Genomic DNA, 25072 nt, shown 5'->3' on the forward strand with positions numbered 1-25072 from the left:
CGGTGCATGGGCTTCTCATTGCAGTGCCTTCTCTTGCTGCGGAGCACGGGCTTCAGTAGTTGTGGCTCACCAGCTCTAGAGAGCAGGTTCAGTAGTTGTGGCACACGGGTTTAGTTGCTCCGCAGCATGTGAGATCTTCCCGGACCAGGGCTTGAACCCGGGCTCGAACCCGTGTCCCCTGCATTGGCAGGCGGACTCAACCACTGCGCCACCGGCGAAGTCCCTTATACAACACTCTGCTGAGTGGAAATCACAGTATTTTCTACCCCCTTGTTTCAGTTATCCCCCCCCCCCCCCGCTAATCGGTTACAGCTAATTGGCTCTCGGGGAACACTGTCTTGGCCCACGTTTGCAAACTCTTCAACGAGGCTGGTGTTCCTCTATCACAGGGCCAGAGGGTTTGGAGCGCCGCCTGAGGGCAGGCCCGCCTTTCCCGCCTCCTGGGAACAGGCCCAGGCCCAGCCCCAGCCTGAGCCCCACAGGTGCCCCATTGGCCCCTCCCCGGGTCCGGGAGCCAGATGGCAATGGGCTTCGGGGGAGGGCCCCGAGGCACCACCGGCTGGGCCTCGAGTGGGCCTTGCAAGGGTCTCCATGAGGGCCGTGCGCCCTGGGCCTCAGGCAGCCCCGGGCAGCCCAGGGTGAGCCCGAGGCGGCGGCGGGGCGGAGTGTGCGTCGCGAGGCCCGCCCACCCTCCCGGGTGCGAGGCATGCCGGGAACCTCGCTTCCTCCTCAGGGGCCCCGAGAAAACCACAGGGCTCCGGGCCAGGGCTGCCGCCCCTGGGGAGCCGGCAGGATGGCTGAGGGCAGGGCGAGCGGCGCTGCCGGCCTCTTCGCCAAGCAGGTGCAGAAGAAGTTCAGCAGGGCCCAGGAGAAGGTAGGCAGCCGGGAGCCGAGGCCGAGGCCCAACGGGGCGACCAGGGCGTGCAAGGTGCTCGGGGCCGGGAGGCTGGGCCGCCCTCAGGGGTATCCGGTTGCCCTCGGGAAACGCGAGCGGGGACTGGGTTTCCATTGAAACGGGCAGATTTGAGAGAACGCAGAGCCTTGCCTGGTCTTGGGCAGGGATAGGGGAAACCTGGAGACGGTTCCCGCGGCCTCTCTCAGGAACCTTAAACAACGCCCAAGCTGACCCAGAAAAGGGGAAAGAAAGGAACTAACGTTGGTGACTGCTGTGTAGCAGATTTTGGCCTCGCAACCCAGCGAGGGTGGTATTTTTTTAGATGATGAAATTGAAGGTTCAAAGAGGGTCATTTCCCAGAGTCATAAGACAGTACTGACCAGCTGGCCTGCCAGCGAGCATCACCCGTTAGCTGGGACCGGGAGTCCAGGAGGACTAGAGGAATTCTGCCCAATTCCCTCTGTACCTGACTCGGCCTGGCCGCGGGGTGTTGCTTAAGCGGATGTAAGCAGAAGCCCGTATCTGCTTCCTGTGCCTCGCTTTGGCGTTGGAGAGTACCCTGTTCAGGGTGGGGAAAGAGCACTTCTTTTTGCATTGTATCCTCGGTTAGCTGTGGGTGGCCCTGCGCCATCTAGGTAGGCTGTCTGTACGTCCGTCTGTAACTTGCCTACCTACGGAGATGGTGTGGACGCTGCTCCACACATTTCAGTGGCATTAACTGTTTCTACCTGTTCAGAGTATTTTCTTTGCTTCTAACCTGAACCCCTGCTCTCCACCCACCAGCACTCTGGTAGATGAGATGGTATGGGTAAATGAATAGGCTAGAAGAAAAACCAGAGGGAGAGAGCGATAAGGACCTGGGAGAGAATTTTGGTTTTCTAAGTCTTCGTGGTCTTAGAAGCATTTGAATGAACACCATATGCTTAAGAATTTAAATATTTGTATCATCTTCTAAAAGCGGAGCACTAGCTTGAGTGCTGGGAAGGATTAAAGGCAGCCAGCTCTCCCAAATGGGATTATCAACAGAGAATTGATGGAATATAGATGTAGTCCCTATGTTTAAGAAGCTCACAGTGGAAGGGTAGGGGGAATGTGTGTGTTTTTTCCCCCGGTCTTTGTCTGAGGAAGCTGGGGTCATGTGAAAGAGCAGAGGAAAAGGAAAAGATTTTTGGTTACTTTACCCTAACTTCACCTTGATCATGGTTTCAGGCTCTCCAAAGGCTGTCTAGTTACAAATCTGATAGTGATCAGAGCCTACGGGAAGGTCTAGTTAGAAGTGGTTTATGGAGGAAAAGGAGGTACTAGAGGGCTTCCCTGGTGGCGCAGTGGTTGGGAGTCCGCCTGCCGATGCAGGGGACACGGGCTCGTGCCCCGGTCCGGGAAGATCCCACATGCCGCGGAGCGGCTGGGCCCGTGAGCCATGGCCGCTGGGCCTGCGCGTCCGGAGCCTGTGCTCCGCAACGGGAGAAGCCACAACAGTGAGAGGCCCGCGTACCGCAAAGACAAGAGAAAGAAAAGGGAAAAGAAAAAAAAAAAAGGAGATACTAGAGAAGAGAAGGCCAGCTACTCTATGGGTTGGAAAAACAAAAAGAAATCGCCAAAGACCAAAAAACTCGTGGATAATAGTTATGTTTAAAAGACACAGCAATTGATTTTACCTCACTCACCTTCTGTCCTCATCTAGCCTATCAACACTACGCCCTTGCTTTAGGATTTCTTTCCTTTTTTAGCATGGGCTCCGAAGCTTCAGGTAAACAACATCCCTGCTCTGAGCTTCAGGTTCTGCATCTGTAAAATGAGAATTGATGTTCAGTGATTTGGAAACTCAATTTGGTGAGGACACCAAAGTGAGAAGGGGAGAGGGTGCCTCAAACCTCAGAGTCAAGTATTTCCCAAAAAGAGAACCAGCTGCCCAGGTACACCCTGTTCTTTCTTCCTAGTCTGAACCCTGAGAAAGCAGAGAGAGGAGCAAACTCAAATCTGCCCTGAGGAACTCCCAGGTTGTTGCAGAAAACAAAGAGATACTCTGAACTCAGACTTAGACACAAAGGCAGGCAGACATTGAACTTCGAGCTGTACAGCTGGCACCCTAGAGGTAGTGGATGTTCCCTGGATAGAATGGGAATGGCCTAGGTTTGGGAGAAAGAGCTCAGCTCAGCCTGCCAGAGTTCTTGAGTCTTGGGAAGTTATTGAAGGCAAGATAAAGAGGGAGAATGTTATAGTCAAAAGAAAGGACTCGGGCTTCCCTGGTGGCGCAGTGGTTGAGAGTCCGCCTGCCGATGCAGGGGACACGGGTTCGTGCTCCGATCCGGGAGGATCCCACATGCCGCGGAGCGTCTGGGCCCGTGAGCCATGGCCGCTGAGCCTGTGCGTCCGGAGCCTGTGCTCCGCAACGGGAGAGGCCACAACAGTGAGGGGCCCGCGTAAAGCAAAAAAAAAAAAAAAAAAAAGCAAAAAAAAGAAAGGACTCATTGGGACACTGCAGTTTTACTACAAGCAGTTGACTGTAATCATCTGAGTAATATGTAACAACTAATGTGTCAAATATCAAGTGCCTGCTATGGACAAAGCACAGGAATATAAGAAGGACATGATATCTCCCTTTATGGAGCCCACATTCTTGTGATATGATCTCACTTCATCTTTTCAACTCTTTAAGCATGCTATTAGTATCCCAACTTTAGAAATGAGGAAATAAGTCTCAAAAGAGATTGGCAAGTGGCAGAATTATCACTGAAACTCAGGTGTCCTGCCTTAGGATCCCAATCGCAGGCTGCTCTCTTTACAAGTTTCCTGAAAACTCACTCTAACATCTGTGTCTCCCCACTTCCTGCTGTGCCTGCCCACTTCCTACTGATCTTCTCGAAGGAGCAAACCTAGGAGTGAAGGTCTGGTGCCTGTTAAACACAATGGAGATGAAGCATTCTTGTTTTATTTTCCAGTTCCTACTCAGACTCAACAGGAGTCTGGCTTTATTGTGTTTTTACAGTATGATACATCTTCCCGTTTCAAACTAATCCTTTCACCATCTGTTTGTGATTTCTCTGTGGCAGACTTCTCAGATCTCCCCCAAGAAAGGGCATTCATTGTTTACCACTCCTTTTTTGGTCTTTTCCTCTGTTGACTTTTACTCAGCTTGTATCCCAGAGGGTTCAATCAGCAATATTTACAGAAAAACTCCTTTGTCCGAGATACTGGGCTGGACCCCGGAGGGAATTTACATATGAGCAAGAGGCATTCTTGCCTGCTAGAAGCTTACAGTCTGGTTGTTTTTTGTTGTTGTTGTTGTTTGTTTGTTTGTTTAAAGTAAAATAAGTGACCTGAGAGATCTGCTTGTCCGTGGGAATTCAGAGGACAGAAGAATTGAGAATAGAGGGAGGTTTTGTAGTGAAGGCTGAATTTGAGATAGGAATTATGGCTGGTTAGTAGTTCCTCAGGCAAGTGGTGAGAGAGCAGTCCAGTTGAGGAATGCCAGCATGAGCAAGGCATGGGATCTAGAAATCCTTTAGGCAGAATAGGGAGAAATGCAGCTGAGCTGGAGCTCAGGGAGTGGTGGGAGAAAAGGCTGGAAAATCTATTAGGGCCATAGTAAGGAGAGCCTACTTTAGAATATGTCTTGAAAATAAGGGTTGTTTACATAACCACAGTACTACCGCATCTAAGAAAAAATTTTCTAACAAAATTCCATAATGTCTAATAGCCAACCCCTCTTCAAATTACTCCAGTTGACAGAATTAACTAGAATGTAAAACATGTCTGCAGTGATTTTTTTTTTTAAGCTTTGTACTTTCATCCCAACCTACACAAAAATTAAGTCAATGAACACTGGAATATTCTTCACCTGTTTCACCAAGTGTTAACATTTTGCCACGTTTACTTTCTCTCTTGTCCCTGCTCTTTCTCTTTAAATAATCTGTATTCTAACTTCTCATCTGCTAGGCCAGGCAAACTGGGGCAAAATTCTCAGTGCAGGACTTTAAGGATTGGCATTATATGGGCTTTCATTAGTAAATAATCCAAAGGTAGAATTATTAGTTCTTTCAACAAACATCTGTAGAGCATTCGTACATCCTCCTTCCTCAAGGAACTCTAGTTGAGGAAGAACATCTACAACATAGTGTAGGTGCCCTGACACATGGTCCTCTTGCTTAAAGCAATAAATACTTTGGGCCCAGGGCATTGGGTTATGTTTTCAGGGTGATCATACTCATCTTTTCAGTTTCAGAATTGAAGGTGGGAGTGTTCCCTCAACACACACACTCCCACACCCTCCAAGCCTTATTGCCTTGAGCCTTTTGGGGTTTGGGGATATGGGTCTGCTCCAGGGTATGCCACATTGACTCTAGACTGAACTGACACCTCTCTCCTTTCAGCACCCCTCCCCCCCCAACAGAAGAACCAAGCCCCAGGCAAAGGAAGGGGGAGGGGTGGCAGGAAGGAAGTGAGAGCTGCCATTACCACTAAACAAGGTGGTGTTGCAACTTTCTGGTAAAGGACAGTGTTTGGTTGGGGGCAGAGGGTGGAGCCTGGGAAGAGGAGTGACTCTGCACACCCAGGGCCGCTGTCAAGTGAGGTGGAGTAGAGAGACACAGACACACTATGGCTAAACTGAAAAGGAAATAAAGACAGGTATTTATAGGTAAGGGAGTGGAACTAGACACAATGATAATATTTGTATTAAGTACTCACCATAGGGCAGCACTGTGAAAGCAATTTATGTGTATAATATCACTTAATTCTCCCAACAACTCCAGGAGGTATTATTATCTTAGTGGGGGAAAGGGAGTTCTGTAAACTGAGGCTCTAGAGTTGAAGTGATTTGCCCAAAGGCTTATAACCAGTAAGTGGAAAAGCCAAGATAGGGGCTTATATCTATCTCACTCCAGTGACCTTGACCTTAACCACCATAGAGAGATCTCCAAAAGTGAGATGTCAGCCCCAGGATTAAGAATGGAGACACCTTAGTCAGAGTCTACATAGAGCCGGTCTCACACCCAAGACCTGGGCGCTTTTTCAGAAGATTCAGAGTCCTTCGCAATGAGACTCCAATCTCCCTTTCTAGTTTCCTTACCCATCACTCCCCATAACACACCCTAAACCAGTGCTGAACCGTCTCATGAAACTGCCACGAATTTGCATACTCCTGTGACTTTGCTGATGTTGTCTTTGCCTGAAATCCTCTTTCTATCCTCACCCTTTTTACTTTATTTCAGTCTAGCAAAATCTTTTTTTTTTAATATTTATTTATTTATTTGGTTGCACCGGCTCTTAGTTGCAGCAGACGGGCTCCTTAGTTGCGGCACACAGGCTCCTTAGTTGTGGCACGTGAACTCTTAGTTGCGGCATGCATGTGGGATCTAGTTCCCTGACCAGGGATCGAACCCTGGCCCCCTGCATTGGGAGCACGGAGTCTTATCCACTGTGCCACCGGGGAAGTGCCTAGCAAAATCTTAATTCAAGGCATTGGCTCCCTCTTGTATCAGTCTCACTCTCCTTCCTGTTGTAAGTATTAAGTATCTATTTGCTGGATACTGAGAAATACAGATAAGGCAAGTGCCCAGTCCGCAAGGAGCTCACAGTTTAGAAGGAGACATAGATAAATGCAAATAACAAAATAGTAATAGGGAAATTCTCTGGTGGTCCAGTGGTTAGGACTCAGCGCTTTCACTGCTGGGGCCCGAGTTCAGTCCCTGGTTGGGGAACTAAGATACTCCGCAAGCAGCACAACATGGCCAAAAGAAACAAAAAAACAAAAACAAAAACCAGTAACAAAAGTGTATACAGGTACAGAAGTTGTAACTGCTTAGGAGGGAGCGATTTAGCTTGATTAATGGGATAAAGTAGATGTGATTAAGTGTCACAAAGGATATAGAGTATGAATAAGGTCTTTTTAGATATTTGGCTGATGATAAGGTGAGGAAGAGCATTCTGGAAAGAGGGCATTGGGTTATGGGTTTATTTAATGTAATACTCTCCCCCACGCCGAAAACCACTGTAAATAACAGCATCTACAACAAGCGACAGTATGGCTTATTAGAAAACTAAAGAAGTGTGAGAGAGAGAGACCGGTAGGAAGAAGGAATACTGAGAGCTGAGGCTCAATGAAGGGTCAGATCATTGAGACCCATATGTATGCTAGAGTTAGAACTATAACTTGTAGATACTTTTTTTTTTTGGCTGCGTTGAGTCTTCGTTGCTACGCATGGGCTTTCCCTAGTTGCGGCGAGCGGGGGCTACTATTCATCGCAGTGCACAGGATTCTCATTGCGGTGGCTTCTCTTGTTGCAGAGCACGGGCTTTAGTTGCTCTGCGACATGTGGGATCTTCCTGGACCAGGGATCAAAACCGTGTCCCCTGCATTGGCAGGTGGATTCTTAACCCCTGTGCCACCAGGGAAGTCCCATATTGGGCATTTAATAAAAATCTGTTGAGCAGATGAATGGAGAATCATCAGAAGGTTTTAAGCAGCAGCATGATAGACCAGGCCAGGTGGAAGACAATGAAGGCCTGGACTAAAGCTATGGCAGTGAGACTGGAAATCATGGGATGGTTTCCAGATGGTGAGGGATTCCCTGAAGGAAGTGAGAGAATTAGTTGTGGGCAACTCCTGATTCTGACTTGGGCCTGGGGGATGATGGTGCCTCCTTCCAAAATGGGGTTACAGATACAAGAGTCAGGGTCTTCCTTGTTATAAGTGAGTGTCCCCTATGAGAACAGGAGCTGTGCCTTTCTCATTTCCATATCCTTTGCATCAGCACTCAGATCTGTATGATGGTTGGCTCTCCCAGTATGATGGTTGGCTCTCCTGGTCCCAGGGGAGAGGAGATCAATATGGACAGCCCTCACTTCTAGCTGAGTTTCAAATGCATTATATCAGGGCTTCTTAAAGTTTTCCACAAGGGCCTTCAGAAGAAGAGAGTCCTGCTCGCCTCTCTGACCTCATCTATCTAAAGGAATCTGCTGCTATGGCTGGAAGAGGGTCTCTCAAGTAAAAAACTATCTTCAAGGCTCATGTTTTATCTTTAAAAGCCATGCACATTTTACATTCTTCTAATTAATTCTTGTTTTAATATAATACTCTCCCCCACGCCGAAAACCACTGTAAATAACAATTTCATTCCAGGAACATATACCTTATTTATTCTGGTCTTTATATACACCCCCTAGTACACTGCTGCATATCCCCAGGAGTACCCCAATTTGAGAAGAACCATAAAACGTGATTGATTTTTCAGCAACATGCTATATTTCTAATTCTGTTGGGCTGATACGAGTACATCCCTTAAGTTGCATCTGAGACTCTGAGAGAAGCCAGGGTCAAATGAGGCCAACAGTTAAGAGAGACTTGACTATAACAGTGTGGACCTCTCTGATTTATATCCCCAGGTACTGCAGAAGTTGGGGAAGACTGTGGAAACCAAAGATGAACGGTTTGAACAAAATGCCAATAACTTCTACCAACAACAGGTAATCTGGAGGGTGGGAAAGGGAAGCTTGGAGGAAGAAAGAAGATATGAAGGCCGAGGGGCAGAAGAACAGCAGGTTCTGCAAATCAGCAAGCATCCCTACTAACCCATCCTCCCCCCAGGAGTACGGGCCACAGGGTGACCTGCTGCTTATCCTTCTCCTGGGAACCACAGAAAATTACCTTTCCTGTTGCTGCTCACTCTGGGTTTAGGGGGACAGACAAGTGTTCTTCTTTTCTCTTGGTGGTTCCCCCAGGGTACAGTGACATCACCAGGTCCTTAGACAAAATCAAAACAAGCCCCTGTCACCTTAGTTTCTGGCTTACTATCTTCCCTAGGCTGCCTCTCTCCCACCCTATGGGTCTTCTCATCTCAGTGGCCCCATGTTTTGTTGCCTCTTTGTCCACTGCATCTACCTCACCAAAGCCATTTATTTGAAAATAATACCTCCATCTTTTACCTGTCATTCTCACCCAAACCTCCTGTTCTCACTGTTCCTTCTGTCTTCACTGGATGTTATGGGTAATTTTATGTAGAAAACTTACTTTAAGAAGTGGATAACAGGTCACTGCAGCCAACTCTGAAAATTCTATAGTACACATGCAATTGAAACAAGAAAAAATATATAATTCATATATAGTAACATTAAAAAAAAAAAGAAGTGGACAACAGTTGGTGGCCTGCAAAAGGGGAGAGGCAACTGGCCAGTCAGTGGGCCTTGGAGAGCCGTGTTTCCAGAACTGCTGGATGTGACACCCTCTCCAGACCCAGCATATGAATGCCAGGTGGCTGCCATGAACTATGGAGCCGTGTTTCCAGAGCTGCTGGACGTGACACCCTCTCCAGACCCAGCATATGAATGCCAGCTGGCTGCCATGAACTGCGGAGCCATGAGGATCTACAGCAAAGGACATTTTCAGGGTGGAATCCACGTCAAAAATGAAAGAAATAGCCATCTTTAAACTCTGAAAACTGATAACAAATCAGAAAAATCCAAAAGTAAGCCACTTTGGGGAAAAGTATTTTACATTGACTTACCTTCTGTCACTGTATCTGAAAAACTGCCAAAGGACATTAAGGATCTGGGACGGCGAGTTGAAGAATTTCTCAGTAAAGATATCAGTTACCTTATTTCAAATAAAAAGGACAAATTTCTCGTGTACCAAGCCCTGAATTTGCGTACAGTGCAGAAACCACTTCACCTCATTCTAGCCATGATGGAAGTTCATTTGAGTCTCCAGATTCATTCAGTGTGTTTGATAAGAGGAAAATTAGTAGTCAAAAAAGCTAGAAATGACCATGATTTTTTTCCTTCAAATAGTATATTATCAAATGCCTTATCATGGGGAGTAAAAATTCTTCATATTGATGACATTAGATGCTACATTGAATAAAAGAAAAAAAGAGTTGTATTTACTCAGGAAATCCAGCACTTCTGTAAGCGATGTGGGGAAAAGAATAAGTATTGGTCCACAAAAAGCAAGAACAAGAAGACTCAAAAAGCCTTTTGTACAGGTAGAAGATATGAGCCACGTATTCCAAGTGAGCAGCATGGAAACTTTGCACAGAGTGATCACTATCAAGTTGTTGATGGTATTGTATCTAAGTTAGTTTTTGACGTTGTGGAATATGAAAGGGACATGCCTAAAAGAATAAAGTACAGTATTAGATCCATTTCTCCTATTACTGCAACTGTCCTGAAAAAGCCTGAATATAAAGAAAAGCTAGAATTGCAACATACATCTCAGACTTCAGGGAAAATAATGTACAAGTGATTGAGCAGAGTTTCCTATATAAAGAAACCCAGGAACCTGAACAAAATTTGTGTTTATTTCAGAACATATTCCCTACTTTTCCAGTGAATTGAGAGGGCTTGATGAGAAAACATCTAATAAATGTTCCATTTTAAATCCAGCCAAAAATGACATAAAACAAAATTTTACACATCTCCCTCCATATAAAAATGAACAGGAATGCATTCCTGACATTTCTGAACATAAATTAATTATACATGAAAATGACTTAGAAGTAAGGGTAGATCATATATCCATGTAGGCCACAGACATGTATATAAGTTTCTAATTTCAATATGGATAAGAGTGCATCTCAACCAAAATGAAAGTCAGATGCTGTGCATTTTCCAGCACAGGATCTGAAGGAAAAGGACCTTCATTCAGTATTTGGTCATGATTCTAGTCTGTTAGCAGTAAACAGTTTACAGGAACATCTAACAATTCAGGCAAAGACTCCATTCCAGAGTCCTCCTAGGAACCCAGTGAATGTGACATCAAGAATACAGGTAGTTTACCTTCTGGTAAAATCCACTGGAGAGTGAAAATATTATAAGGAAGAAAAAAAAGATCTGGAACCGAATGTGAAGTTTGATAAGAAGAGAACTGAACTTCTTACTACACAAGAAGAAAACAATCTGTACTTCACCACTACAATCTCTACTGAACTTATTTCAGACTAGTGAAGTCAGAATTTTTAGATTTCACAAGCTATGCTGAAAACAGTGGTATATGTGATGTTTTAGATATTTGGGAAGAGGGAAATTCAAATAATCTGTTGTCAGTGTTTTTCTCTTCCCTTTCAACCTGTATATTTACTGGCTTTTGACTTAAAATAAATAGCTTTCAGAAGTGATGAAGATCATACTCTTGAAATTTTCAAAATTTGTATAAAAATTCTTACTTTTTTTTGCCAAGTTTGTTTATAGAACCAAATGTAAATATTAACAATAAAGGTGATGTCTGCATTTTTCTGCAGAATTGATTACCTGTTACAGAAAAATTATAGAATAAACTTGTGGCTCATTTTTTAAAAAGGGGGGAAAAGAAGTGGATTACAGAGGTTTAACCTATGGGATATTGACTTTCCATCTCTGTGTGCCAGGCATCACATTTATCTCATTTAATTCTGACATGAGTCCTGGAGATTGGATCCCCTGTTTATAATAGAAGGGAGTTAGTTATTAACTTAAATGAATATCCAGTTGCAATGCAATTCTGACACTAGATACCCAGAGTTAGTTCAAATTTCACAGGTTGAGGGCATAGTCCGCCACTAGACTACCTCACTTCAGACACCATCTGTAAAGCTCCAAAGTTCCCAGGCCACCTGCACTTTTGACAAACTGGCTACAAATCTGGGGGTTCCTACTGACCACTCATCTTCCGTAATTCACTAGAATGCTCACAGAATTCAGCAAAGTGCTCTACTTAATTACAGTTTTATTATAAAGGGTACAAATCGGGACCAGCCAAATGAAGAGACACACAAGGGGAGATCTGGGAGGATCCCAAACATGAACCTTCTGTGTTCTCAAGACACGTCACCTTCCCAGCACATTGATGTAGGATTACCAACCAGGGAAGCTCACCTAAACTTCAGGTGTCTAGAGTTTTTATTGTGATTTCATTACATAGTGAATCATAGGCCGTGTGATTGAACTTAATCTCTAACTTCCCTCCTCTCCTTTCCGGAGGTCATACTGATATCACCTGTATGAAAGCCCCAACCCTCTTATCACTTGGTTCACCTTTCCCACCTGACCAGCACCATCCTGAGTCATTTGTTTAGCATAGACACAGGTATGATCTGAGAGGCCCACCATGAATAACAAAAGGCCAAGGATTTAGAAGTTACTTCTCAGAAACCAGGGCCAAAGACCAGTCAAATTCTTTATGGTATAATGTAAGAATTATACGGAGGGCTTCCCTGGTGGCGCAGTGGTTGAGAGTCCACCTGCTGATGCAGGGGACACGGGTTCGTGCTCCGGTCCGGGAAGATCCCACATGCCGTGGAGCAACTAAGCCTGTGCTCCAGAACTACTGAGCCTGCACTCTAGATCCCACAGGCCACAACTACTGAGCCCGTGTGCCGCAACTAGTAGAGCCCACACTCCTCAACAAGAGAAGCCACCGCAACGAGAAGCCTGCGCTTGCTGCAACTAGAGAAAAGCCCGCGCAGAGCAACAAAGACCCAACGCAGCCAAAAATAAAAATTAAAAAAAAACAAGAAGAAGCATAAGAGGATCAGGTGGGACAACCCCCTCAGAATTCCCTATGTGAGCCTACCAACTAAACACCACTTGAGCAGGGAAATAATTTGAGAAATGAAATGGAGTTAGGCTAGGAATAGGGAAAAACTTTTCTCCTGAGAGAATGATACACATAGTAACTGGTGTTTGAACATGCTTGGGAAGTTTATTTAACAAACATGTCATAAGTACCTGCTGTATGCCAGGCCCTGTGCTAGATGCTGGGACTTCAACTTGAATAAGACAACACGCCTGTTCTCAAGGCTCTCACAGTTTAAGGAGAAAGACAGTGAAAAAAGTCAGGTCTGAAGCTGGACCTAGGTGTCTAAGATGAACGGGAGGAAAAAGGACAAGGTCAAGGAAATTGAAAGTGAAGTATTCCAGAAGTTGGACCAGTTGGTCATGTGCCCTACCTTTCACCTGCAACCAGTTTGTAGGTAAACTTTTTTTTTTTTTTTTTGGCTGCGTTGGGTCTTCCTTTCTGCGCGCGGGTTTTCTCTAGTTGTGCCGAGTGGGGACTACTCTTCATTGCGGTGCACGGGCTTCTCACTGTGGTGGCTTCTCGTTGTGGAGCTCTAGGTGTGTGGGCTCTAGGTGCGTGGGCTTCAGTATTTGTGGCACACGGGTTCAGTAGTTGTGGCTTGTGGGCCCTCGAGCACAGGCTCAGTAGTTGTGGCGCACGGGCTTAGTTGCTCTGTGGCATGTGGGATCTTCCTGGATCAGGGATCGAACCCGTGTCCCCTGCATTGGCAGGCAGATTCTTAACCACTGGGCCACCAGGTAGCACCTGTAGGTAAACTTTTTATTAATAAATAACACTTACAAACCTCCCAGCAAGATTTCAAGGCCTTGACACTTACCTAGGTTCTTAATCAAATTTCCATAAGTAATTTTTCTTTGAGGGCTCTGCTTGCTTCCCCCTTTCCCTTTCCTCAAAACATATATTGGGTTGATTTTTCCATAACATCTTATGGAAAAACCCGAGCAAACTTTTTGGCCAAGCCAATGGGAAAGAATTATTTTCATCAAGCAACATTTTAATCTCTTATTTCTGGTAGTGACAGCTGCTTCCAGTTCATTGCCTTTAAAATCACATCTAACAGTCAAGCTTCATCTTTCCCTTCTGGACCTCGATTAGATCAAGAACTGTCAGCACTTGCTCAGGGTTGGTCATTCTCTTATTTTGCTGAGTGTTTGGGATTCTGAGTCCATTTTTCTCTAGCAAGTTGGGAACTCCAGGACAGGCACTTCTTCTCCATCCTCAGAACCCCAGTCTCTTAGGACATAGCTCTGCTACCTGAGTACTTAGGACGCACTTCCAGAGTGATTCATTAACTGAGGGCTGGGACTTTGTATCAATATAAGGGATGGGAAGGACTAACTCAGACTCCTTATGGTACTGCCAAGAATTTTGCAAGGACTTAGAGAGCAGAAGTGATAAAATCATAACATTTAGAGCTAGAATTAACATTTAGCGCTAGTCTTACTTGTTATTTACAGATGAGGAAATTAAAGCCAGAGCTAAGACTGTGAGAGTCACATCTGTCAGGAGAGAAGAAAGATGCTGGGATTATTCAGCCTGGAGACATTTCAGGTCAAAGGAATAAAATGTCACAGGTGCTATCCCACCACCCCACCCTCTACTACCACTACCACCACCTCTCTCCCTCTGTCTCTCTCTCTCTCTCTCTCTCTCCTCTCAAAGGAAACAGCAGGAGCAGAAAAGAAGAACTTTGACCAAAAGACTTGATTCTAAAACACGGACTATGGTATAAATAGTACCCTTAGTTTTGAACAGTGTACATACAACCTGTACCACCATACGTGGTAGCCTTGATCACTGATCAGATTTTTCAGGCCATATAATATCTAGTGGGATAAAAAAATTAAGAATTTCATTTGTAGAAATTATGCAAGATCATTTAACAGCTTTTGTTATTCAAACGTATTTTGGAGACCAAATCTTCATGGTGAAGTAAAAAGTTGGATCCATGTTGTTTTCTTTCAAGAAAGAAATTAAAATCCTTGTTAACTTTTATAATCCCCCAAACTCTTTCAAACCATGGTTATCACATTTTCAAAACTCTCAGAGTTATACCTACCTACCATATCCATGTTTAAAAGCTATTATGTACATTTAACATCTTAGACTGTTTAAACTTTTTTTTCTGTGAATGAAAAGCAAAGAGGAAGTGAGACATCTTTCCTGGTGAATGCTAAGTGTTTCTGAATTTTGTTAACGGACAGAATCTGTCTCTATCATGCTGTTGAAAGTACTTTCTCAAGGTCACCAGTGACCTCCAATTACCAAGTTCAGTGATTTACTGATTCTTGATGCATTCTAACCTCTCTGTAGTATCTGATCCTTCTTCAGTCATCAGAGGATGCTGTCTTGATCCTCATTTGCTCTAACACACCATAAGATCCCAGTTCTTCTCCTACCTCTTTGACAGTGCCTTAGATTCCCTTGAGACTGTGTCTTCGTGTCCCTTGAGCCCTGGCATTCAGCCTCTTGAAAAGGACTTTTAACCTGAGGTATGGTCAAAAGTTTGGACTGGCTCAGAGGTGAGCTCTGGAGGCAAGAAGATGGATAAAATAATTAGTCCAGTTTCCTTTGTTTACTTGACCAAGTAGACCTGGGTTTTCTGCTGCTAAAATTAAATAATAATGATTTTTCCCTCAAAGAATTGCACAGATTAAAAAATTAAAAATTTAAGTTATTAGATAGAATTTTCTGAATTTTCAGCTTTTCTCTCATAAATTTTTTATACTTTTGGTATGCTCAGTAGCCTACCTGTAATGAACATAAGCAAATAAAACAAGTTCACAAGTTCACAAGTATTTTTATCATGTACTGCAAAATGGATCTTAGCTCAAATCATCTGAACTGGTGTGAGGATCACTGTCCTGGTCCGTAGGCCTGGCCCTGTACGATACCCTTGATGTGGGCTGCACCTTTCAGTCCAGTCTCACGCTCCTGAAGTCAAGCTCCAAAATGTCAACAGCCTGGCCTCAAAATTCGTTGTCACCCAACTGGAAACTAGAGTTCACATAGAGGAAAGAGACCAGAATGGGAATGGGCTTTAGACAACACCATGAGGAACAATTGAGGAAGCCTCTGAAAAAGAGGACTCGGTGCAAGCCACGTGAAAGACATCTTCAAACCTGTGTGCAAGAGAAATTAGCCTGCTCCAAATACAGAAGGCCAACCTAAGACCAGTGGGCAGAAGTTCTAATAAAGCTATTAAAAAATGAAGTGCAAACTAATAGAACATTGTAGATCAAGTATACTCCAATAAAAGTTAATTTAAAAAAAACCCTATACATTGGTCAAAATCTTCCTAGAGATGACACAATTTAGTTTCATGATGGTGAACCTAAATTTTCCTAAGACCTGCCTATAATTAGGCCTGGTAAAGAGTGTTATTGATTAAAACATATAATACAGGGGGAAAAAAATGAAGTGCATAGGAGAAGAGGAATGGCCTGTGTGAGGGTGCAGAGAAGAAGAGGGCCTGGTGTCTATAGAAAATGGTAGCAGTTTTTCTACCCAGAGAGGAAGGTGTAAGTCAGAGGATCACGTATATAGTGTCACATAGGACTCAAGTTCCAACAGAGGAACTCTAGGTTCTAGTTCACTGGAAGGGAGAACAAACAGAGGAAAGAAGACATGCCAGTGCAATGGGAGCAATTTCCCAACTTAAAATTTGCCCCAAAAGAGACAACCAACAACTTCTTGGTAAAGAGAGTAGAGGCTAATATATAACAATTGCAAATGTTTGAAGAAATTCCAGGATTGATTTCTGCCTTTAACCTACTTTTCAACTTTGACTTCTGGAGCATCTTTCGAAATATATCTCTTTAGTCATCAAAGGCATTTCTCCCTTTCAGGCAGAAGGCCACAAGCTATACAAGGACCTGAAGAACTTCCTCAGTGCAGTCAAAGGTGGGTATCAGGGAGCACAGGGGGATCCAGAGGGCATTTATGCAGCTACTAAGAGGTCTGGGGGATGGAAAAAAAAAAACAGCTATACTCAGGCTTTTCATCACTTGCCTGTGCCTGACTCCTGGATCTTTGTGGGCCGAGGAAGAGTAACTTTTCCTATCCCAGCCCCATCCAGCTTCTCTGACTGATAACCCAAACCTTCTGAGGTTGTCCTTTTGGATTGGAGCCACTGATTTGTCTGTCACCCATATGATTATACCAAACTACTTTATGGTAGGACTGAGTTCTCTCCTTTCAGTGATGCATGAAAGTTCAAAGAGAGTGTCAGAAACCCTGCAGGAGATCTACAGCAGCAAGTGGGATGGTCATGAGGAGCTGAAGGCCATCGTAGCGGTAAGAGTATTCTGGGCTTTACAGCTCTTCAACACTCACTCTACCCTCATCTCAACCTCACCCCAGCTTCTCTGTCCAAACAAATAGGAGAACAAAGGAGCCAGTTCACACTGTTCATTGGTGTAGCTGTGATCACAGGTGGTAGGAAAAAGCTGCAACAGGAAAATATTATATGAAGTTAAAAAGTTTTCCGTAATCTGTGGATTCCTCTGTTTTTTTACCCTCTTCCTCTCTTTAAAACCTTAGGAAGTTTTACCTACACAAAACCAATTGGTTGTTTTTGAAAACCAATTTCATGCAGTTATTTGCTCCCAAACTTCCCTGTCCTTCAAGCTCTATAGAGTCCAAGACTCTCGACCAGCGGTTCCTGTTCTTAATCCCTTGAATGCATGTCCAGTCTCTTATACAGCAGTTCCTTGGGGACCGGCTGTTTCTTCATCTGACTCTTCCCCAGAATCCAAAATGATATTCTAAAAATATCAGTGCTCCAGAAAGGAAGTTTGTTGCAGGAAGAATTTGGATATTTCCGTGGAATGCAGTTGCTGTTGAGAAGTGGAGCCCTCAGCACTCCCCTCTGCCTCTACCCCACAGAATAATGATCTCCTCTGGGAAGACTATGAAGAGAAACTAGCTGACCAGGCTTTGAGGACCATGGAAAACTATGTAGGCCAATTCAGCGAGATTAAGGTAATCAATTTACAGAATCAAGGATGGGTTATGGGTGGCCCATATAAGTTAGAAAACATGTTGGGTTAAAAGTATAAGCAGAGTTAGAGCCCATGGTTAGGGAGGAAGTTGGATAGGTTAGGAAAAAGATTGAAAGTTGAGGATTAGACAAGAGGTGAGGGAGGAGGGTTAGAGGTAGTGTGAAGGTTACATTTAGACTTAGATTTCAGTGAACTAGATTCGGGCTGGCTTTGAATTAGATCCAGGTCAGGGCATCCCATTTCGTTGTGAGAAACAGTTGGTGGGACTGTAGACGTTTATTGTAGAGAAGAGGAAACTTGGAGGAGTTACAATAATTATCTTCAAATACTTGAAAGTCTGTTAGATAAAAGAGGAATTCAACCTGTTCTAAACTGTTCCAGAAAGTAGAATTAGAATTTATTAATTCATTCAACTCATATTTATTTATTTATTTATTCATTTAAAAATACCATGCTCCATGGAATTCAGCTTTTTTTTTTTTTACATCTTTATTGGAGTATAATTGCTTAACAATGGGTGTTAGTTTTTGCTTTATAACAAAGTGAATCAGTTATACATATACATAGGTTCCAATATCCCCTCCCTCTTGCGTCTCCCTCCCACCCTCCCTATCCCACCCCTCCAGGCAGTCACAAAGCACCAAGCTGATCTCCCTGTGCTCTGCGGCTGCTTCCCACTAGCTATCTACCTTACGTTTGGTAGTGTATATATGTCCATGCTTCTCTTTCGCTTTGTCACAGCTTACCCTTCCCCCTCCCCATATCCTCAAGTCCATTCTCTAGTAGGTCTGTGTCTTTATTCCTGTCTTACCCCTAGGTTCTACATGACATTTTTTTTTCTTCTTAAATTCCATATATATGTGTTAGCATACGGTATTTGTCTTTCTCTTTCTGACTTACTTCACTCTGTATGACAAACTCAAGGTCTATCCACCTCATTACAAATAGCTCAATTTCGTTTCTTTTTATGGCTGAGTAATATTCCATTGTATAAATGTGCCACATCTTCTTTATCCATTCATCCGATGATGGACACTTAGGTTGTTTCCATCTCCGGGCTATTGTAAATAGGGCTGCAATGAACATTTTGGTACATAACTCTTTTTGAATTATGGTTTCCTCACGGTATATGCCCAGTAGTGGGATTGCTGGGTCATATGGTAGTTCTATTTGTAGTTTTTTAAGGAACCTCCATACTGTTCTCCATAGTGGCTGTACCAATTCACATTCCCACCAGCAGTGCAAGAGTGTTCCCTTTTTTCCACACCCTCTCCAGCATTTATTGTTTCTAGATTTTTTGGTGATGGCCATTCTGACTGGTGTGAGATGATATCTCATTGTAGTTTTGATTTGCATTTCTCTAATGATTAAAGATGTTGAGCATTCTTTCATGTGTTTGTTGGCAGTCTGTATATCTTCTGTGGAGAAATGTCTATTTAGGTCTTCTGCCCATTTTTGGATTGGGTTGTTTGTTTTTTGTTATTGAGCTGTGTGAGCTGCTTATAAATTTTGGAGATTAATCCTTTGTCAGTTGCTTCATTTGCAAGTATTTTCTCCCATTCTGAGGGTTGTCTTTTGGTCTTGTTTATGGTTTTCTTTACCATGCAAAAGCTTTTAAGTTTCATTAGGTCCCATGTGTTTATTTTGATCTTTATTTCCCTTTCTCTAGGAAGTGGGTCAAAAAGGATCTTGCAGTGATTTATGTCATAGAGTGTTCTACCTATGTTTTCCTCTAAGAGTTTGATAGTGCCTGGCCTTACATTTAGGTCTTTAATCCATTTTGAGCCTATTTTTGTGTATGGTGTTAGGGAGTGATCTAATCTCATACCTTTACATGTCCCTGTCCAGTTTTCCCAGCACCACTTATTGAAGAGGCTGTCCTTTCTCCACTGTACATTCCTGCCTCCTTTATCAAAGATAAGGTGACCATATGTGTATTGGTTTATCTCTGGGCTTTCTATCCTGTTCCATTGATCTATCTTTCTGTTTTTGTGCCAGTACCATACTGTCTTGATTACTGTAGCTTTGTAGTATAGTCTGAAGTCAGGGAGCCTGATTCCTCCAGCTCCATTTTTCGTTCTCAAGATTGCTTTGGCTATTTGGGGTCTTTTGTGTTTCCATACAAATTGTGAAATTTTTTGTTCTAGTTCTGTGAAAAATGCCAGTGGTAGTTTGATAGAGACTGCATTGAATCTGTAGATTGCTTTGGGTAGTAGAGTCATTTTCACAATGTTGATTCTTCCAATCCAAGAACATGGTATATCTCTCCATCTATTTGTATCCTCTTTAATTTCTTTCATCAGTGTCTTATAATTTTCTGCATACAGGTCTTTTGTCTCCTTAGGTAGGTTTATTCCTAGATATTTTATTCTTTTTGTTGCAGTGGTAAATGGGAGTGTTTTCTTGATTTCACTTTCAGATTTTTCATCATTAGTATATAGGAATGCCAGAGATTTCTGTGCATTAATTTTGTATCCTGCTACTTTACCAAATTCATTGATTAGCTCTAGTAGTTTTCTGGTAGCATCTTTAGGATTCTCTATGTATAGTATCATGTCATCTGCAAACAGTGACAGCTTTACTTCTTCTTTTCTGATTTGGATTCCTTTTATTTCCTTTTCTTCTCTGATTGCTGCGGCTAAAACTTCCAAAACTATGTTGAATAAGAGTGGTGAGAGTGGGCAACCTTGTCTTGTTCCTGATCTTAGTGGAAATGGTTTCAGTTTTTCACCATTGAGGACGATGTTGACTGTGGGCTTGTCATATATGGCCTTTATTATGTTGAGGAAAGTTCCCTCTATGCCTACTTTCTGCAGGGTTGTTATCATAAATGGGTGTTGAATTTTGTTGAAAGCTTTCTCTGCATCTATTGAGATGATCATATGGTTTTTCTCCTTCAATTTGTTAATATGGTGTATCACGTTGATTGATTTGCATATATTGAAGAATCCTTGCATTCTTGGAATAAACCCCACTTGATCATGGTGTATGATCCTTTTAATGTGCTGCTGGATTCTGTTTGCTAGTATTTTATTGAGGATTTTTGCGTCTATGTTCATCAGTGATATTGGCCTGTAGTTTTCTTTCTCTGTGACATCCTTGTCTGGTTTTGGTATCAAGGTGATGGTGGCCTTGTAGAATGAGTTTGGGAGTGTTCCTCCCTCTGCTATATTTTGGAAGAGTTTGAGAAGGATAGGTGTTAGCTCTTCTCTAAATGTTTGATAGAATTCGCCTGTGAAGCCGTCTGGTCCTGGGCTTTTGTTTGTTGGAAGATTTTTTATCACAGTTTTCAATTTCAGTGCTTGTGATTGGTCTGTTCATATTTTCTATTTCTTCCTGATTCAGTCTTGGCAGGTTGTGCATTTCTAAGAATTTGTACATTTCTTCCAGGTTGTCCATTTCATTGGCATAGAGTTGCTTGTAGTAGTCTCTCTTGATCTTTTGTATTTCTGCAGTGTCAGTTGTTACTTCTCCTTTTTCATATCTAATTCTGTTGATTTGAGTCTTCTCCCTTTTTTTCTTGATGAGTCTGGCTAATGATTTATCAATTTTGTTTATCTTCTCAAAGAACCAGCTTTTAGTTTTATTGATCTTTGCTATTGTTTCCTTCATTTCTTTTTCATTTATTTCTGATCTGATCTTTATGATTTCTTTCCTTCTGCTAACTTTGGGGTGTTTTTGTTCTTCTTTCTCTAATTGCTTTAGGTGCAAGGTTAGGTTGTTTATTCGAGATGTTTCCTGTTTCTTAAGGTGGGATTGTATTGCTATAAACTTCCTTCTTAGAACTGCTTTTGCTGCATCCCATAGGTTTTGGGTCGTCGTGTCTCCATTGTCATTTGTTTCTAGGTATTTTTTTATTTCCTCTTTGATTTCTTCAGTGATCACTTCGTTATTAAGTAGTGTATTGTTTAGCCTCCATGTGTTTGTATTTTTTACAGATCTTTTCCTGTAATTGATACCTAGTCTCATAGCATTGTGGTCGGAAAAGATACTTGATACAATTTAAATTTTCTTAAATTTACCAAGGCTTGATTTGTGACCCAAGATATGATCTGTCCTAGAGAATGTTCCATGAGCACTTGAGAAAAATGTGTATTCTGTTGTTTTTGGAGGGAATGTCCTATAAATATCAATTAAGTCCATCTTGTTTAATGTATCATTTAAAGCTTGTGTTTCCTTATTTATTTTCATTTTGGATGATCTGTCCATTGGTGAAAGTGTGGTGTTAAAGTCCCTTACTATGAATGTGTTACTGTCAATTTCCCCTTTTATGGCTGTTAGTATTTGCCTTATGTATTGAGGTGTTCCTATGTTGGGTGCATAAATATTTACAATTGTTATATCTTCTTCTTGGATCGATCCCTTGATCATTATGTAGTGTCCTTCTTTGTCTCTTCTAGTAGTCTTTGTTTTAAAGTCTATTTTGTCTGATATGAGAATTGCTACTCCAGCTTTCTTTTGGTTTCCATTTGCATGGAATATCTTTTTCCATCCCCTTACTTTCAGTCTGTATGTGTCTCTAGGTCTGAAGTGGGTCTCTTGTAGACAGCATATATATGGGTCTTGTTTTTGTATCCATTCAGCCAATCTGTGTCTTTTGGTGGGAGCATTTAGTCCATTTACATTTAAGGTAATTATCAATATGTATGTTCCTATTCCCATTTTCTTAATTGTTTTGGGTTCGTTATTGTAGGTCTTTTCCTTCTCTTGTGTTTCCTGCCTAGGTAAGTTCCTTTAGCATTTGTTGTAAAGCTGGTTTGGTGGTGCTGAACTCTCTCAGCTTTTGCTTGTCTGTAAATGTTTTTTTTTTTTGTTTTTTTTTTTTTTTTTTTTTTTTTTGCTGTATGCGGGCCTCTCACTGTTGTGGCCTCTTCCGTTGCGGAGCACAGGCTCCGGATGCGCAGGCCCAACGGCCATGGCTCACGGGCCCAACCGCTCCGCGGCATGTGGGATCTTCCCAGACCGGGGCACGAACCCGTGTCCCCTGCATCGGCAGGCGGACTCTCAACCACTGCGCCACCAGGGAAGCCCTGTAAATGTTTTAATTTCTCCATCAAATCTGAATGAGATCCTTGCTGGGTCGAGTAATCTTGGTTGCAGGTTTTTCTCCTTCATCTATTTAAATATGTCCTGCCAGTCCCTTCTGGCTTGCAGAGTTTCTGCTGAAAGATCAGCTGTTAACCTTATGGGGATTCCCTTGTGTGTTATTTGTTGTTTTTTCCCTTGCTGCTTTTAATATGTTTTCTTTGTATTTAATTTTTGATAGTTTGATTAATATGTGTCTTGGAGTATTTCTCCTTGGATTTATCCTGTATGGGACTCTCTGTGCCTCCTGGACTTGATTAACTATTTCCTTTCCCATATTAGGGAAGTTTTCAACTATAATCTCTTCAAATATTTTCTCAGTCCCTTTCTTTTTCTCTTCTTCTTCTGGAACCCCTGTATTTCGAATGTTGGTGCGTTTAATGTTGTCCCAGAGGTCTGTGAGACTGTCCTCAGTTCTTTTCATTCTTTTTTCTTTCTTCTGCTCTGCAGTAGTTATTTCCACTATTTTATCTTCCACATCACTTATCCGTTCTTCTGCCTCAGTTATTCTGCTATTGATCCCATCTAGAGTATTTTTAATTTCATTTACTGTGTTGTTCATCATTGTTTGTTTCATCTTTAGTTCTTCTAGGTCCTTGTTAACTGTTTCTTGCATTTTGTCTATTCTATTTCCAAGATTTTGGATCATCTTCACTAACATTATTCTGAATTCTTTTTCAGGTAGACTGCCTATTTCCTCTTCATTTGTTAGGTCTGGTGGGTTTTTATCTTGCTCCTTCATCTGCTGTGTGTTTTTGTCTTCTCATTTTGCTTATCTTACTGTGTTTGGGGTCTCCTTTTTGCAGGCTGGAAGTTCGTAGTTCCCCTTGTTTTTGGTGTCTGTCCCCAGTGGCTATGGTTGGTTCAGTGGGTTGTGTAGGCTTCCTGGTGGAGGGGACTAGTGCCTGTGTTCTGGTGGATGAGGCTGGATCTTGTCTTTCTGGTGGGCAGGTCCACGTCTGGTGGTGTGTTTTGGGGTGTCTGTGGACTTTTTGTGATTTTAGGCAGCCTCTCTGCTAATGGGTGGCGTTGTGTTCCTGTCTTGCTAGTTGTTTGGCATAGTGTGTCCAGCACTGTAGCTTGCTGGTCGTTGAGTGAAGCTGGGTGCTGGTGTTGAGATGGAGATCTCTGGAAGATTTTCGCCATTTCATATTATGTGGAGCTGGGAGGTCTCTTGTGGACCAATGTCCTGAAGTTGGCTCTCCCACCTCAGAGGCACAGCACTGACTCCTGGCTCCTCAATTTGGGATGATTCGTTGTCTATTCATGTATTCCACAGATGCAGGGTACATCAAGTTGATTGCGGAGCTTTAATCCGCTGCTTCTGAGGCTCAACTCATATTTATTAAACGTCTACTCTGTTGGGCACTGGGCTGGTTTTGGACTAATATAGGAAGAAATTAAAGGAAGCCTCACTTAAATTTCTCATAGCTAAAGCTTTCCAAAAAAGAAATGAAATATACTGTGAGATAGCAAGTTCTCTATTCTCTTTTCAAGAAGAAGTCGAACTACTTCTTATCTTGGATATTGTAGAGAAACTTTGTGTATTGAATAGGAAGTTGGATCAGGTAATCACCAAGATCCTTTCAAATTCTGTGGTTGAGAGAAGGAGGCAAAGCCATTAACATTGTTTGCCTCTCCCTGGTATAATTTGTAGTTGGGATGAGATTGAGTAAACGTTCTCTCAGTGCTCATAATAATTTACTATTTGTATTATGCTTTAGGCTTTTCAAAGCTCTTTATATTCAGCATTTGATCTTTAAAATAACACTATAGGGCAGTTGAGGCTACTGAGGCTCCAGAAGAGGTGGGCCTTGCCCTAGGTGACAAGGCTAATAAATGGCAGCATTGGGAGTAAAACCCAAAACTCCTGACTTTCAATTTACTAGGATTCTCAAGGCCATTTCTTCTGGATGCTGAACCAGTTTCTAGTGGGTTCCCAGGATATATTAAAATTCAGTGCAGCCTTCCAGGTGGTCTGGAGAATTGCCCTCTACTGTCTCTCCCCCTGAGAATTCCCATTCTTTCCAGATAATGAGGGAGATCCCTTTGGCACAAAACCCTATTAGAGAGTAAAATTTGATACTAGGACAGGAATCTTGCTTCTCTGTTTGATACTCTGTTACCCACATCCTGGCCACCGAAAAGTGAGTATCAAGGCCCTCTCTCTTGACTCCGGGTTAGGAAAGAATTGCCAAACGGGGCCGGAAACTCGTGGACTATGACAGTGCCCGACACCACCTGGAGGCGGTACAGAATGCCAAGAAGAAAGATGAGGCCAAGACTGCCAAGGTAAAGAAGAGCCTGGTAAAAACTCCCTGCCCTCCCTCTCCCCATAATGGTGGCAAGTGGCTGGGCCAAGCTGGGTTTAGGAAACGATAAATTCAGCCTCCGGTGTCCTGAAGGAAATCCTGTCTCCTCTGACACTGATGCTCTAAGGATGGTCAGAGACTTGAGGCTGGGGAGGACATAGGTCTGGGGAAGGGGAGGCATGGTTCCCAGTAAGCCCCATCCCTGAAAACATGCAGAGAATAAAGG

At 43.0% G+C, this 25072-nt stretch overlaps 1 protein-coding gene and 1 pseudogene across 4 annotated transcripts in view; both read left to right on the top strand.

Annotated features, from left to right (window-relative positions):
- The first annotated feature begins 745 nt into the window (after positions 1-745).
- BIN2 (bridging integrator 2) overlaps positions 746-25072 on the top strand; it is a 36675-nt gene continuing 12348 nt past the window's right edge. For all 3 annotated transcript variants that reach the window (XR_014016993.1, XM_081248242.1, XM_081248243.1), the window contains exons 1-6: positions 746-874; positions 8282-8362; positions 16295-16349; positions 16648-16742; positions 17334-17429; positions 24719-24826. Coding sequence is in view for 2 of the 3 variants with exons in the window: in XM_081248242.1 (XP_081104368.1) it covers positions 794-874; positions 8282-8362; positions 16295-16349; positions 16648-16742; positions 17334-17429; positions 24719-24826 (516 nt within the window). In the remaining variant the exon portion in view is untranslated. The remainder of the gene's footprint in view (positions 875-8281; positions 8363-16294; positions 16350-16647; positions 16743-17333; positions 17430-24718; positions 24827-25072) is intronic.
- Positions 8377-10436, top strand: LOC308624703 (protein DBF4 homolog A-like; annotated as a pseudogene). Its single transcript has one exon. The product of its transcript is annotated as a protein DBF4 homolog A-like (transcript).

The sequence above is a fragment of the Mesoplodon bidens genome (assembly GCF_964165515.1).
Source record: "Mesoplodon bidens genome assembly, chromosome: 11".
Classification (NCBI taxonomy): domain Eukaryota; kingdom Metazoa; phylum Chordata; class Mammalia; order Artiodactyla; family Ziphiidae; genus Mesoplodon; species Mesoplodon bidens.